Below are 17,605 nucleotides of genomic sequence, written 5' to 3'. Positions count from 1 at the left end.
GAAATGTGATGATCCATATAATGCTATTTCGCTAGAAACAAAAGAAAAAGGACATATTTATTTCAATAAATATTATTTAAAAATATAAATATTTGACATAATATTTTCAAAGCAAACATTTTAAAATTTTAAAATTCGAAAAAAAATTATTCGATTATTATACGTAAAGTGAAAGAACAATCAGTGCAACTCTTCCGGTGCACTGATTTGTAGAATAAAATACACCCAATTTACTATCACTAAATAGATTCATTGCAAAAGCTGATCAGTGGTCATTTCAGGATTGATTTTTTTTCGCATATGTGAAATTCGTTTCAATTTTTGGGAAGAGAGACAATAAATCATTTTAGAGGCAAGAAAGGTCAAATAACTTAGGACAGTAAATGAAATTCTAAGCAACACAATAGACGTAAAGACGGGGGGGGGACACAAAGGTCACTCAGCAACAGTTAATCCACTAATGGCTATAGAATAGCCGTAACGAGATTAACGGCGGAGGAAGGTAATGGCATGATAAAAGGTAGAATGCCGACGAAGTTTTGATCCATGAAAAAAGCTAGGGAGTGTTGAATATTTCATCCACACTGGCCGGTTGGGAGGTTAATGAAACCAGAATTGGCCAGAAGAATTAAAAACATCTTTATCATCAAAACATCCGTTGGCCCCAAGAATTTATGGAGCACCAAAAATTCACAAAAAAAATCTTCCGTTGCGACCAATTGTAGATAGGAGAGATTCTCTAACCCCAAACTTAGTGAAATATCTAACAAACATGATAACACCACATATAGAAAAAACAGAATCAATTGTTTAGAAAAGTGTGCATTTCTTTGAAAAGGTAAAAGATATAAATATAGAACCTTCAGACGTCTTAGCAAGTTTCGATATAGTCTCTTCATCAATGTACCCAGAAATGACACAGTGGATCTACTTGGAAACATTTTCCCACTGGAATGTAGGACTTTTCAAATGTATGGAAAACACTTTTTTCAAAGACAAATATTGGGAACAAAAAGAAGGACTTGCCATGGATCCCCCCCCCCCATCTCCAGCTTTAGCCAACCTGGTTATGGAAAATTTCGAAACAAATGCATTAAAAACCTGTCAGAAAAGACCAAAGGTTTGGTTACATTAAGGCAATGATATTTTCGTCATTTGGTCAGGAATGGTAGATGAGCTGATTACTTTTAAAGATTATCTAAACAACTTGCATCCCAATATAAAAATTCACTATTGAACTAGAACAGCACAAAAAAATTACCTTTCTTTGATATCCTTTTCGAAGTAAACAAGTTATCCTCCGTATACAGAAAACATACCACAATGGGAAGATTTTTAAATGCCGCTTCACACCACCATCTATTACAAATAGGCATAATTAAAACTTTGTGAGACAGGGCATACAATATATCTAGCACGCCAATTAAAAGAAATGAAGAATTATACTACCTGACACAGAACCTTGCACTTAATGGTTTTGAATTCAAGATGACCAAAAAAATTCTTAATACAACTCCTGCAACTCCCTTACTTAAACAAGATTTCTAGAATATGATCACGCTGCTGTACATCAAAAATGTCATGTACAATGTGGCTATGTTGCTCCGCAAGTACAACATGAAAGTGGCTTTTTTATCTTTACAAAAAATATCAAGATTTTTACATCCAACAAAACTGCCGCATCACCTCATGGAAAAAAAAAAAAAAAAAAAAAAGGCATCTATGAGATTTGCTGCTCTTGTAGTGTTTACTGTGTAGGCCAGATGGGAAGATAGGGAGAGATCAGCATGTCTGAACACATAAAAGATGTCGAAAAAAGAAGAGAGCACAAATCAGGTTTAGCATTCCACACAACCACTACTGGCCATCAAGTACTCTGGCAACAAACAAAAATGCTATAGTCTCCCCAAATTTGGGAGACTTGCATCTTAAGAACCAACGGCCAAGACAACCCAATTAGCCTGGTAGGGGGCACCATTAGGACTTTAGGAACAAGATTAGTTTCTTGTCGCCTGCTTCATTTGCTTTTGTTAGTGCCTGTGTGCACATACCATATTTGTATGCTCCTGAAGATGGCAAAGTGACGTTGCTGAAATATCGAAGGTATTCATTAAAATTTCCTTTAATTAATATCCGTTTTATGCATTGTAATTTCCTTAAGTTAATTACCAGTTAAAAATGCTATATATTGATAATAACTGTTTCACAAGAAAATTTAAAGAAGCCTCACAAATTCTTAGGATCCCTACACAGTGCAGTAAAAATCAAAGTTTGATTTTACATCAAGTGTGGTCTGCTTTCATTAAAAATTTAACTGCCATGGACTTAGGATATAGCACACATGAACCACAGAACATGACAACTAGTGATGTTCCAACATGCATAGAGTAATGAATATATCATTTGTATTCCAATTTGTTTAACAGTTGTGAAATTATAAAAAACATCTAATATGTGTAATCATCAATAAGCTTTTGTTGTGTAAAACTTTTATTTACCATTATCCCTGATGATGTAAGTCTTACGAACGCACGAAACTTGTCAGGTTTTTTGATTGTTTATTTTTAATAAACTCTTTATATTACAATGTGGTCTCAATACCGAAAAAATACCTACATAAAATACACTTATTTCATGATGACTATCTTATCATAACCAGAGTGAACACACACACAACGAATGGATAGTTATATGAAGCAAGAATGGAATAAACAACAGACATCATGGGATTCTTTCTATCCCTCTCTAGCCAGTCATGTGATACTACAAGGAACCTGTGGGAAACTGTAAACAAACTTTGCTAATGGGCAATGGAGTGCAAGCCTCATTACAAGGGTGTAACAGTATATGTAAAGAAAAAGTTTAGAAAGAAAAATTTACTAAATTGGAAATAAAAATTAAATTAACATGGCATAAACTTGCATAGGGATAAATATACAATTAATAAATGATATAATCACGTAATCACAAGAAAGATATTTATTTAACCAAATATTTCGGTCTGGAAATAGCAGACCATCGTCGGTGGTATTACAAGAACAGTTTAAAAAATATACAAGCTAGAATACTAACACTAGATCGTTGAAATTAGAACATGCCGCGTGATGTTATATCACTAAGTATGAAACGAAATATTTTGAAGTAGAAACATGATTGAATTTGCTATAAAAAAAAAAAAAAAAAAAAAAAAAAAAAAAAAAAAAAAAAAAATTAATGAGTAATCTTGATTAGGCTTTCCCAGATTTTTGATATAGATATGCAGTCATTACGATTCAGGTTGGGATGATGGAGCAAGGCCTCCACGCTTTCCTTGAACAAACGTTCGAACCTATAACGGGATCTATGTAAGAGGCGCGTTTTGGACCAAAGGATGCTGTGGTCAGTTTCAATCCCGTGTTGAGCCAAACCAGACTTTTCAGGTTTATTGTGAAGAATGGATGATTGATGTTCTTGGATTCTTTTTTCAAGAGAACGTCCAGTCTGTCCAAAGTAAGAGAGATCACAGTTGCAAGGAATTTGATAAACTCCAGGAAGAGATAAAGTTGAGCGTTTGTCTTTAGGAGAAGGAAAATGAGAAGACAATTTGTTAATAGGAGAATATGTAGCTGTTAAATCATATTTCTTCAAAATTCTTGCGATAGGTTCTGAAATACCGGAGATATAAGGAATAGGTACTCGACGTATTGAATCTTTGTTGTTTTGTGGAGGATTATAAGATGTAAGAAGACGTTGAATACTTTTTTCAGAAAAGCCATTGAGTTTCATGTGTTGTTGGATAGTAGAAAGTTCTTTCTGTAGATAATCAAAAGTAGAACAATTAGTTTTGGCTCTTTTGATGAGACATTTTATAATTCCTGTTTTATGACATGGATGATGGGCTGATTCTTTCAGAATATAACGACCTGTGAATGTTGGTTTCCTGTATACTGTAGTTGTAAGATTGCATTGATTCTCCTACTTACCGTATAGCCAAATATCTAGCTAAATTACTGAAATCTTACATTGGCAACTCCAGTTCGTTTTTAAAAAACTCCTCACATTTCCTAGAAAAATTAAAAGATGTCTCATTACAACCTACAGATCTTATGGTTAGTTTTGATATAGAATCTTTATACACCAATGTACCTCTTAAAGAAACTTTAAAACTACTTGCTGACATCTTTCCTCAAGATATTATAAAACTATTCGATTTCGTTATACATTCTGGTTATTTCATATGTCAAAACAAATTTTATAGCCAAGTAGAAGGAACAGCCATGGGAAGTCCTCTTTCTCCAGCTTTAGCCAACTTTTATTTAGAACATTTAGAAAAAGTCCTCTTCACATCTAGTTTATCTCTACCATCTTTTTGGGTAAGATATATAGATGACATATTTGCTATTTGGCCTCACAGTAAAAACACTTTATCTTCCTTTTTAAACAGTATTAATTCCTTACATCATCGCATAAAGTTTACTATGGAATTAGAAGAAAACAACCAGTTATCTTTTTTAGACGTTCTCCTCATCCGATCATCTTCAAATATTCTTACAACTACAGTATACAGGAAACCAACATTCACAGGTCGTTATATTCTGAAAGAATCAGCCCATCATCCATGTCATAAAACAGGAATTATAAAATGTCTCATCAAAAGAGCCAAAACTAATTGTTCTACTTTTGATTATCTACAGAAAGAACTTTCTACTATCCAACAACACATGAAACTCAATGGCTTTTCTGAAAAAAGTATTCAACGTCTTCTTACATCTTATAATCCTCCACAAAACAACAAAGATTCAATACGTCGAGTACCTATTCCTTATATCTCCGGTATTTCAGAACCTATCGCAAGAATTTTGAAGAAATATGATTTAACAGCTACATATTCTCCTATTAACAAATTGTCTTCTCATTTTCCTTCTCCTAAAGAAAAACGCTCAACTTTATCTCTTCCTGGAGTTTATCAAATTCCTTGCAACTGTGATCTCTCTTACTTTGGACAGACTGGACGTTCTCTTGAAAAAAGAATCCAAGAACATCAATCATCCATTCTTCACAATAAACCTGAAAAGTCTGGTTTGGCTCAACACGGGATTGAAACTGACCACAGCATCCTTTGGTCCAAAACGCGCCTCTTACATAGATCCCGTTATAGGTTCAAACGTTTGTTCAAGGAAAGCGTGGAGGCCTTGCTCCATCATCCCAACCTGAATCGTAATGACTGCATATCTATATCAAAAATCTGGGAAAGCCTAATCAAGATTACTCATTAATTTTTTTTTTTTTTTTTTTTTTTTTTTTTTTTATAGCAAATTCAATCATGTTTCTACTTCAAAATATTTCGTTTCATACTTAGTGATATAACATCACGCGGCATGTTCTAATTTCAACGATCTATTGTTAGTATTCTAGCTTGTATATTTTTTAAACTGTTCTTGTAATACCACCGACGATGGTCTGCTATTTCCAGACCGAAATATTTGGTTAAATAAATATCTTTCTTGTGATTACGTGATTATATCATTCAGTCTTATGTCGCAAGTATCCTTAAAACAACAAATACAATTAATAGATATTTGTGTAAAGTGAATATAAAAAATGCATGAAAAAAAAAATAATGGAAAACTAAATCAACCTGTGTGTACACACACATGTATAAAATATATACTTCAGGGGTTGCTTAAAGGGTCAAAAATAGATAACTGGGAGGAGACCTCTATTTAGCCTTTTAAGAAATGTAAAGAACCAACCAAGGCTTCTGATCTAACATTCAGTACTCATCTTCATGTGGCGCATCCTATTAGTAGATTATTAGAAAAAACTTGGCTGGCCTGGTTGGCCGAGTGGTTAGTGTATCTGCTCTCCAGCCAAAAGGATGCAGGTTTGAATCCTGCTATAGGCATGGATGTTGGTGATTGTCTGTGAAAATACTAGTGGTAATGATGTGCAGTAGATGGTGTTGGTGTAGTTAGTGGAGACAGAGGACTCATCAAGGACTCATCCCTTGATGAGTCTTTGGACTCCCTGGAGGTATCACATAATAATGATAATAATAATTATTATTATTGAGTAAAAGACAGTGATGATGTGCTGAATGAAAAGATGTCAGGCTGGCTAGGCCATTTCCCATTTAAACAAGGCCTCCCCCCCCCCCCCCTGCTAACTTCAGTGTTGAATACTGAAGAGTCAACTACTGGAATGAACCCCAACTCAGCATCAGTATGTAATGTTTATTTCTTTCATTACAATTACAACTTTTCTTATCGCAAATATCATTCATTGTTAAATATATGACTTGGTTAGGTTATTTTGATTTTACAGGAAAAGCAGTGGAGACTATGAGGCTCGTGTATTAAGTCTGTTAATTGTGTGTGTGTGTGTTCTTATGGCCAGTTTGTCTGTTTCCTGCAGAATGAAAAACTCTGCTACTTCCTATGAGACTAGTTAACTCACCTTCATTTGAGAAGCTCTGATAAAGGTTCTTTGTCCTACAGGATTTGAAGCCAAGTCTTTCCAGCCAAAGAGCATTGTCGTAACCAGCTGAACTATGGAGGCTCTGTACGACTTGGAGTTAACGGCAGATAATTATAATCTACATAAATATGTAAATTAAATAGTAAATAGTAAGTTATTACTATACTTATGCAGTTTTACTTCACCATTTTTGTTCAACAGCTAATAAAGTTTAATATTTATTATACTTTTCTTTTCTTCAGAATATTTACAAGAATTGTGCGAGGTAATTTTATACCTTCTTCTTCCTCCAGATGATTTCCAGAATAAGATGGCACGGTTTCTTATTAGAGTGAGTATTAATTCAAATAGCTAATTTTTTTTTCTGTTGCTTGTTAAAAGTAACGATATGTTTTATTAACTACAGATGTTGTAAGAGTCAAAAATAGATAACTGGAAGGAAACTTCCACATGGCTTGTAAGAAAATTGGAGAACTCACCAGGTCTTCTGAACCAATGTCCAGTTGTCACCTTCTTGTGGAAATTTCCTTTTCCAGTTATCTATTTACAATGTGTTTATTTTAAGATACTTTTTTGTTAGAAAACAATAATGAAAGAGAGAGTGCTGTTCGGTTGGTTTATTTGAATTACTCAAAGGTCTAAAATTTGGAAGAGGAGGGCGAGACTTATCTCCTTCGACTATAGTACTGTTTCCTATTGTAAATGTAGGCAAAAAAAGTTATAAACTTATTGAAAATTATATATTAAGAACTATTCTGTTATATATAAAAACTTGCCTACTACATCAGTTCACACTTCACACATGCAAAACAGATGAAACTCAAAACAAAAACTGCAACTCATGACAAATGACAATGTTCAATTGGATTGGTTGACACAATAACCAATCATAGCCTCTAGGTGCTATTGTCTCAGAGTTCACCCTCCCTCACCTTCTGAGTGGTTTAAAACTACTAGAACTCTAAGGATTTGAACCGCTGCACCATCTATACATCTTTTCAAAGGGCCCAAAGGTGTATGTATTTTGACAACAGGCTAGTAACACGAATGTGATGCAATGTTTATGCATTGAAAAGTGTCCTCTTCATGAAACATTAGTATATTGTGTTTATTTTTAGAAATCATATGAAGTCGGGAAATAATTAGGGTAGACTTTAACGGGAATAAATACAAAAATATAATATCGCTGATAGTGCTATTCGGTGGATGAGCACCCCTGGAAAATAGGTGGAATTAGTAATTGAAATACAAAATTACCATGTTGACAACTAGTGTTACTGAGCCCAAGAAGACTAAACAGATTTTTTTAAACATTTTTTAAAAAATCTGTTAAGATCTACAAATATTATGTCTTAATTAAAAAACTAATATTTGGGCAGTATTAGAATTTTTTTTTTTTTTTTTTTTTTTTTTTTTTTTTTTCCCCCCCAAACTTGGTTGCATTATACTTGACAAGAAATAGTGTACCCAAGTGTAAGTAAACAAAAGTTTGTACATGAAGTATCTTCCAAACTGGTCTACTTTTATGTAGGAGCTATATACTTCATGTCAGTTGCCTCACTATCCCATATTGCAAATCGCACTTCCTTTCAGACATAATATTCCTAAACATTATGAGAATGGGGACTAGCCAAATCAGTTTGGACCTTTATTGAGATCTAATCAATGAGAGCTAGACCCAGAAAGATAGTAAGGCAAAATCAATGCAGAAATAATATATTTTCCTTCTACAAGTAATATAATGAATAATTAAACCATACTCACACAATTATGATAGTACAACATGATGAAAAGTCGAGCAACACCAGAATCTACAGTATTACCATATTATTAAAATATTCTAGATCAGAGATAACTGTAGAAAGTTTTTTTTCAATTGGTTACAAAGTATGTTATGCTTGACATGAAATTGTATTATTGATTTAATTCTTTACCCAACTATGAGCATACAAAGTTTGCTTGTGAAGTGCCTCAGCAGGTGGCATATTTTAGCCTTCATATTTATATATGAAGGTTGTCGTTATCAGCAGACTAGACGTGAAGATTGTCAATATTATTAGATGCTATTTACGACTCCAGTATTGTCATATCTTATATTTCTGTCTTTTAGGGAATTTCTGAATGCATCGTGCCACATAGATCTTGTTCTTCCCCTGGTTCTTTTTCCTGTCATTTTGACATTAAACACCTATTTTGCTAATCTTTCCTCTCCCATTTTGTTTAAGTGATCATATCACTTTAGATTAGCACTGCTCACACAATCTTGAATGCTAACTAACAATGTTGAATTCTTACTAATTCCTTAATTTTTAATATAATTCTGCCATTGATGCTATCTGTTCACTCCCATAATTTTTCACCGAACTTGCATATCTCTGGTCTCAAATCTTATTTTGTTGTATATTTTCTTATTTAATTTGCCATCTTCACTAAAAATTGTGCCTAAACAGATGGAATATTTTACATATTCTATAGTTCTCCGTTGAGAATTCAGTTGAAGTTTCTGTGTTCTGCCTATTTTTATACTTCTGGCATATGATAGATCCTCAAAGTGGTCACTCAGTAACTGAACTATTTTGTCAGCTTTCTTCACCTCGCTACTATCAGCACTTGTTAAGATTATCCTTTCTTAATCATTCTTGGTCGTACTGGCCACCTAGTGAAAGAACGCTATGCTTTTTCCTTTAGCCTGCTGAGCCTTATACTATTCATCAGCTTGTTGATCACCATTCTTCTCATATACCCCACAACTTTTTTTTTTTTTTTTTTGCAGCTTTTGCTTAATGATTCTATTCATCCATATTATAGCTCTTACCTGATTTATTCTCCTGATCTTGAGTATACAGTCTGATATTGATTCTTTCAGATATCCCTTAACCATCTCTTATGCACTCATTACATTCTTTCCTTGTGTATTGTCATATGTTGGCAGTGCTAACTGCCTTCTTAGCTTATCATAATCACTTGCCATGTAGGTCCTCATATACAAGGGAGACATTGCTGTGGCTACCTTGGTTATGGATAGATCTTCTGATCCTATGATGAGATCCAGTAATCTCATATTCTAAGCTTCTTCCAATACAGGCTGTTTCGAGTAATTATCTCTTAGTAAGAAAATAAATTCCATTTCCTTCTTTCCATGGGATCATTCCTCCTCTTAGGTACATTTTATTTCCCCACCTATGCTCATTGTGCTGATTTGTGAATGCATGTCATTCACATCTTCCCTGCTCTCTCTCCAGTCAATTACAGCAGCCAACTGTATACTGGTCCTATTGGCCTTTATCTCACTATATTGTTTCATATGAACTGCCTTTCACATCTCTGTCTTCCTGATGATATCCAACTTTTTTTCAGAGGGGGTGAACTACTCAGTAGTTCCCCTCAGAAGAAAAATTTATAAAGGTTAGAAAGCATTGACTGTATTATTTTCCTGTAACCAAGCAAGAGGAGAAATAATGTATATAATTATATCTTAACCCCTTAACATACAAAGATGTCTGTGATATGTCTTTTCTTTATTGCACCAAAATTGATTTTGAATTTTGGTTTCACATATAAATACAACCGAATATAGACACTAGACAATCTTGTGCCTATTTCCTTTCAGCCAAGAAAAGTTGCCAACGGCGTGTATCGGCTATTTCGTTTGCACAAATTCATCATTATATTTCAAATAATGATGAATTTGATCCAGCAAATCATCCTTGCCCAAAAAATTGGCAGATGAACACCCGCTTTCTGATTTTTAATTGGTACGTTAAGGGGTTAAAATCTATTTTACAAATTTTTGTCATCTTAAAATAAATTAATTTATTTGAAGATAAGTGAATTAACAAAATAAATATGTGGCTATTCAAATTGTAATCATTAGATACTCCACAGCTACATTAATTTACCTAAAATCTGGGAGACAGTTATCTTTATACCACCTTCAGCCCTACCATATAGGACTGAAGATGAAGTTTCCTGTATGCCCCTCTCAAGAGGATGTTATGAATTGTTTCCACACTACTTAATTTGTAACAGTTCCTTTTGTGCCCAGGTGATACTAATGTGAAATCCAGGAAATATATCTTCATTCATTATAATATTTATTTTATACTTGGTCAGTGTTATGCATCAGTACTATAAAAAGTTAGCACAATTTTTATTTAGTTATATGCTTTTTTTTATTATTATCACTTAGGAGGTTGCTGTAAATACTGCTGTGCTACCAGTTTTTAGCCTATTTTCTGATCCTGATTATATAAATCAAACAATTGTCTGGCTGGTAAGTGCTATTTATTTATGGATATATATATATATATATATAAATTTGTATTGTAATCATAAAGCTATGTTCAACTTGAAATTGAAATATTATATCATCAGACTTCAAAGAAATCCCAAAACTCATCATGGAGATAATCTTGTGATTCCTTACAATCCATCATAATGGGATAGTAAGGAATTGCTGTCCATGATATGTAATATTCACACCTTTAATTCATTGTCTCTCTCTCTCTCTGTGCATTTGCCACATTCTCCAGTAGCATATTGCATTCTCATCACAAACTCTGGCTTCATACTCTATCTATACCAAAGCATGCAACATATGCAAATCAGTCATTAGCACATCACCAAATCTGATTTCATAAAGGCCAACAGCAGAAAACTGGCCTCCTGTCCAAATGGAAGCTGTCCCCTTTTGGTCCCTTACGAAGGCCTTTGGGGTACAACTTCTGTTCTCCTGCACTTCTACCACTGTCTCTCTCATCCTGATGGCTGACTGCCTGGCATCACTCTTTTCTTCAAACTCCTATATAGATGACCAAGGAAAATCACCTCCTGCCATATCGGAATCCAAGCACCATTTGTCTCCTATAACTTTTCAACAAAACAGCCTTGACATTTCCAACACTTTCAACCATGTGTGGCATCATGGCCTGCTTAATAAATTGCCATACTCTGTAAGTGGGTAGCCAGCTTTCTCTCTGATAATTCTCTGCGAGTCATGGGAGATAGCTGCCTCTCTTCAAACTTCACCACCATTGCTGGACCGCCTCAAGACTCTGTTTCTCCTGTTTACAGTAATTGCTAATCTTATCCACAGTTTTCCAGACTATAATTCTCTCCATTCATGTTACTCATTTGACAAGCAATGCAGTTGTCTCACATTCCAGGCTACAAGATCCTATCTCGTGCCTTAAGCATTGATCTGTATACTATCCTTTGATGGGGAAAGGACAACCTTCTCATGTTCAATGCTACAAAAACATGGTCTTGCCTTTTCTTGTGCAAAAAAGAGAGATCCCAGTTTACCTACCCTTATCCACAAATCAGCAGACAAGATCAGATCTCTTTACATGGAGTAACGTTTACCTCCAGTCTTTCCTGGCATAAGTACATCACATTAATAGCCTCCTCAGCATCCAAGAAACTTGGCATTCTCTTTTGTTCAAGAACCTATTTTACACCCAACTAATTCTTCACTGTATACAAAACCAAAATCCACCCATGTTTAGAACACTGTTCACATGTTTGAGGTGGTCCATCTAAAACTTCCCTTAAAATCATTGACGTCATCCAGAAGCTAGCAATTAGGCTCACAGATGATCCTGCTCTTATAGATTCACTTAAACCTTTATCTGATAGGTGCAGTGTTTCAACATTGTGTCTATTCTGCAGGTACTTCTATGGTCACTGCTCCAGCAAATTGGCAACATCATTCCTCCACTTTCTGTTGCACCTGTTAATGTAAGAGCAGTAGCTGCCACACATCCCTTTACTGTGGAACTGCAAACACATTGAACCTGCTTCTCTTCATCCTCTTTTATTCCATCCACCTCCAAAATAGCCTTCTTCATGAAGTATTCCTAAACAAGTACGACCTGTAACTCTTCAAAAAAAAAAAAAAAAAAAAAAAAAAAACATCAGTTTACTTCTGTTTCAGTTCTCATCTGCACCCCACATACATGGCACTGATATGCTTATAGGGCCCTCAACCTTTCATGTATGGGATCAATATAATATAATAAACCTCATTCCATCTTCTCTGGCCATAGTGTGACTTTATTCTTAGCAATAATGAAGTAATATCTCTTCTTCAGCTCAAAGTGCCAACCTATTCAAATCCTCTTGTAATAATAATATCATCAGATCTTACATTGCTCTTCCTAATTTAGCATCACCAGCAGACAGTTGAATATCTCCTCTAGTCTCAGAACAGAATCTGTGTTGTTATGCTTGTCACCTTTCTATCATTGAACACACATGATTTGGATTCTCCCTTGTGTAGTGACGCTATTTTTCCATATTTTCATTTTCACTTTTCTGGAACTATTCCTCTTCTTGTAGTCACAGCCACTGCTAGCTGCTTTGTATGTTCATTGTTCTCATTGCCAAGAGTGAATAGTTTATGGTATGAAGGGGAGAGAGAGAGAGAAGTGTCAGAAATGTTTTGTGAGCAAGGGTAAGAAATGCGAGTTGTGTTGAAAGCAGTAGAATGAAATAACCAGGGGTGGCTCGTGCATAGGCACTGCGGAACTGCAGCACCTCCAATTTTTCTTGATATATAAATATATTTATTAATTTATTTATATTTGCTTGTAATATTTAATTTTATCATCAACAATCCTATACAATTCTCTTATTTTGTATAAAAAATAATAAAAATCCATCTTGTAGCACTTAGGAGGGCGAAGGACGCCAGCAGCACTGTATTTACCAAAGTGTCATATTGCTACTCGTCCAAGCATGTGCATGTTATATTGAGATGCGAGCTATTATCGTAATGCAGCACTGTCCGTTGTGGAGTTCCACTGTTGTTTATATGCAATTTGCGCCAGTAGTAGAGTGTTCGTAGTGCTTATATATCCCATGATCAACAAAGAAAAACTTGAAACTGAACTTCGAGTATTCTACAGTAGACCTGACATGCATGATTATTGCAAATTAATTGACCTATTAAAATTTATAACGGAAAATAATTTAGATTATGTTCTTAGTGAAATTACTAAATATAATAATAAACAATATTTTTTCATGAAACAAAACAAGAAGAATATATTTTATTTTTAAGTAATTTTGAATTATACCAAACTGTATAATTTTTTTGATAATAAATTATATTTTTCTATGTTTAATTTTTTTGTTAAATTTTTACCATAATTTTGATATTTTATCCAAACACATGCACACTGTATTTACAGTGTGTATATATATTTCAAAAGTTGAAGCCCCCCCCCACGATTTCAAGCCATGAGCCGCCACTGGAAGTGACTAATATTACTGACATTAGACATGATAGCAAAATTGTTGTGGAAACTGTAGCAGAAGAAGTTAGCAATAATGAACGAAATATGAATGCGAGTATGAAAGAAGTGGCTGAAGGTAATGTAGATGAGGTGACAGTGAGGAGAGAAATGGTGCACTTATGCTGTATCCTTCACAGTACAAAACATGAGCTCAAGCAACTTGAAAAACGATTGCCGTATGGCACAACATGAGGAACATTGAAAGAAAAAGTGAACGAGAAGTATGAGAGTGAGATACCAGGAGGAAGGAAAGGGTATAGTAATGAAATTCACTGATAAGAGGTGTACTTAATGAGAGAGTGACAAAAGCATGTTTCTCAGGAGTGAAAATCAAGGATGTTAGTGAAGCTTTTAATTTGCAAAGAGGAGAAGTGAAAGAATTGATTGTTTTGGCAGGCATGAATGATTTCAAAAGTGAGATATATGCAATGCAATGAAAAAATTGCTGATAGAAGCAAAAAAGAAGACTGAGAAAGTAAAAATTGCAAGTCTGCCACCTTGGTATGATAAAACTGAATTGTATAAGTTAGTTATTAGCATTGCTGAAAGATGGCATTTATTCATAAGTTAGTTAATAATAATAGGTTAATGCACTGTCGTTTTTTGTTTTATATGGGCGTGTGTGTGTTAGAGTGAGTTATTTAGTTTTAAGTAAACCGTATATTTTTGTTTAAATTCAGTATTGTCAGTATGTCATGTCAATACATGGCAGAACAATGGCAGCAAAGACATCCTTGTTGGGTATCTTTGGATGATTTTGTTCAGTGCAGCATGTGTAAAATGTATTTGTTATGTAAACTGAAGGATTTATGGAAGGAGAATGAAATTGGTGAGTGAGTGCCAGTTAGGTGGAGAGAATGAATCATGTGTTAATCGAGTAGACAGTAGTAATTAATAACTGGAAAATGTTAATGTCGATATTAATGTTGAATATGTGGTGGTGAATGTTCAGAAGAATGAAGTGAACGTCAATAAGCACATAGCATGCTCGCATGTTATCCTTCACAGGCATAAAATTGAAGAAATGTCAAGCAGAGATGAGAAGAGAAAAAAGCTGGAGGTCTGAGGTAAGAATCAAGATGATATGAATAAACTTGAAAAACAAGGTAAGGAGAAACTTTTATATGGAGATTGTATATGTTCAGTGGAGTATTTAATGAACGTATAACAAAATCTTGTTTCTCTTGGTGCAAAAATTATTAATATTAGTGATGTTATTAGGATGCAGAAAGAGAAGGTGAAAGAATTAATTGTCTTGGTTGGCACTAATGACCTGAGAAGTATTCTATGAGGGATGATGTGAAGGACTTTTTGGGTAAAGTGAAAATGAAGAGCGAGAAAGTGAAGATTGTAAGTCTCCTTCCACACTATGATAGAGGCAAACTGAAGAGGTGGAGAACATTGATATTAAACAAATCAATACGCAGGTTGTGCACTAGGAATGGTGTAGAGTTTGTGGACCTATGATCTTAGTTTGACAGATGGAAGGATTTGTATAATTCTGATAAACTTCACTTAAATGTTTTTGTTGTTAGGTGTCTAGTGAGAGGTTTGTTTGCCAAGAGTATTGAGGCACAGAGTATATGTGGAACTACAAGATAAGCATCGAAGTTTTTTCAGTTGGCTATGCTACTAATTATATATTGGGTTTTATCCTATATCCAAGTGTTAGCAAACAGGGTTTGCGCCTGAAGTACTTTCAGGACTGGGGCAACTTGTGGTAAAGGTGGTATAAGTTCTCATCATTTGCCTTAGTATCTCCCATAATGCAAAACACATCTCCTTGCAGACATGTATAATGCTATGCATTAAGGAAGGGCTACTACCCAGACCGGTTTCGACCTTTATTGAGGTCTCATCAATGAGAGCCAGACCCAGAGGTGTGATACTAAGGTGGAAGTAATAGAGAAGTCATATTTACCTATAGAAGTTGCCAAAGGGTGTCACACCCTTTGTATAGGTAGTATCACAACCTCTGGGTCTGGCTCCCACTGATAATTTAATTTTGCATTAAATAAAATTGGAAAGAAAGTTCAGAGAAATAAACTTATGAATACTAGCCTCTTAAAATTTTAAACTCATCATGTCAACTGCACCATTTGTTAATGTGCAAGTTAGTAAACAATTTTTGTTTACTGCTTCATATGTGTGTTTATATACCTGCACCTATCAAACCACACAAGTTATTTCCAGATTAGGTTCATATCACCATAATCTTTTAATTATCTCTGGTTTCTTTCTGATAAGTTCATCTACTTTGAAAGCAATACTAGTTTTCCCACAAAACATTGAAATTAATATATTATATTCACTTATCTTTATCTCTAAAATAAGACAAGAAATTGTAATACAAAAGAAAACAACTTTTAATTAAATAACTATACAAGCATAATTATTTACATGAAGAAAATTGTAGGATAAAACACTTTCTCAAACTCACCCACTTGAAATTTAATTTCAAGAATTAAAAAAAAATTCCAGCAATGTTTTGTTTGTTGCTGGAATTTTTTTTTAAATTCTTGAAATTAAATTTCAAAACAAAACATTCTTCAAGGGGTCACTTTAGTGAGTACAGGTACGGCAAACCCGAGGTACTTGATGCTGGACGATGCCTTACTTCACGTGATATACATCTGTTATATTATCTGTAGACTGTTCCCTCCCCTTACTTTCTTCTTGCTCCTTCCCCCAATGCTATTAGAGTATTTGAGGGCTAGGGATGAATCTTTCCTATTTTGCTATTTCATTTCATCTTATGTAGAAAGGGCCTCTGTAACCCTACCACTTTCTTCTCTCAGTGACTTCACTCCAAAATGCTAATGCAACATTTCATGCTGCATCGGTTGTCGCAGGGAATAATCAGAGCTTAGGCAGAGGGTCCTATTTGAGAAGTATGGTACAGTCTCCCTCAAAAGTCAGCGATATTGTGAATGAGTAACACAAAGGTATAAGATTAATCTTAGAAGGAAATTTTACATAAGCACATGGAATGTTCGGGATCTACAGACTACTCTTGAGCTCTACAGACAGATACTTTAGCTATTCCTCTATTAGCTGATTGGTCTATAATTTGCTACTGCAGTCATAGAATCTCCCTTATGCAAGGGAGATTTTGCTCTTTTTCCACTCCACTACCAGAGCTGAGACTTAGTCTTGTCAGAGGCATTGTCAGTTCCCTTGCACGTTCTCGCAAAACCCTAGCTGATATTCCATTCTATAATATCCTAACCTCAAATGAATTACATAGATTTTATTCTCTATGGAGAGAAAGACAAGTGAATTTAATTATAACACTAAATTAAATTTTGCAACAAAGTGTTATATGACAATATATGGGCAGAATAAACTTTTATTAACCCTGTTTCTTTCCATTTCTTTTTATGAAGACTATTTAATAATACATGATAGAAAAAATAAAAATATGGTATATCTGAATGAAATTCATCAGATACCTCACATTACCACATTGATGGAACTGTACTCCAGGAAACAGAGGATGCTAGGGATTTGTGGGTGATAATAGATGACTATTGATAAGATTATTGATAAGACTAGTGATAAGATTGCCGAGGCAGCTTGTAGGTTTACTTGGCTATTGAAGAATACACTAACAAGTAGAGATAAGGAAGTTATTCCTCTTTATAAAGGCTTGATGTGTCAACATCTGCATCACTGTGCTCAGGTCTGGTCATCATGTTGAGGATGAAGAGGAGATGAGGATGTAGTGGAGAGGATCCAGAAGCAAGTGACTAAGATGCTGAGGGTCTGTGGAATCCATATGAGGATAGATTGAAGATTTGTGAGTTACAGAAGTAGTTGATAGTGAAAAAGGAGATATGATAAAAACATTT

The 17,605-nt window shown here is 34.5% G+C and overlaps 1 protein-coding gene across 2 annotated transcripts in view; it reads left to right on the top strand.

The window, feature by feature from the left end:
- Window positions 1–17,605, top strand: part of LOC150100038 (sorting nexin-13-like) — a 480,335-nt gene that overhangs the window by 159,907 nt on the left and 302,823 nt on the right. For both annotated transcript variants that reach the window (XM_090402415.1, XM_090402416.1), the window contains exons 8-9: window positions 6,699–6,787; window positions 10,646–10,729. In XM_090402415.1, the coding sequence (XP_090258541.1) occupies window positions 6,699–6,787; window positions 10,646–10,729 (173 nt within the window). The remainder of the gene's footprint in view (window positions 1–6,698; window positions 6,788–10,645; window positions 10,730–17,605) is intronic.

Source organism: Typopeltis vanoorti, chromosome 13 (genome assembly GCF_054136105.1).
Source record: "Typopeltis vanoorti isolate ZY-2024b chromosome 13, IOZ_Tvanoo_1.0, whole genome shotgun sequence".
NCBI classification, from domain to species: Eukaryota; Metazoa; Arthropoda; class Arachnida; order Uropygi; family Thelyphonidae; genus Typopeltis; species Typopeltis vanoorti.
This window is presented reverse-complemented; position numbering and strand designations above follow the sequence as displayed.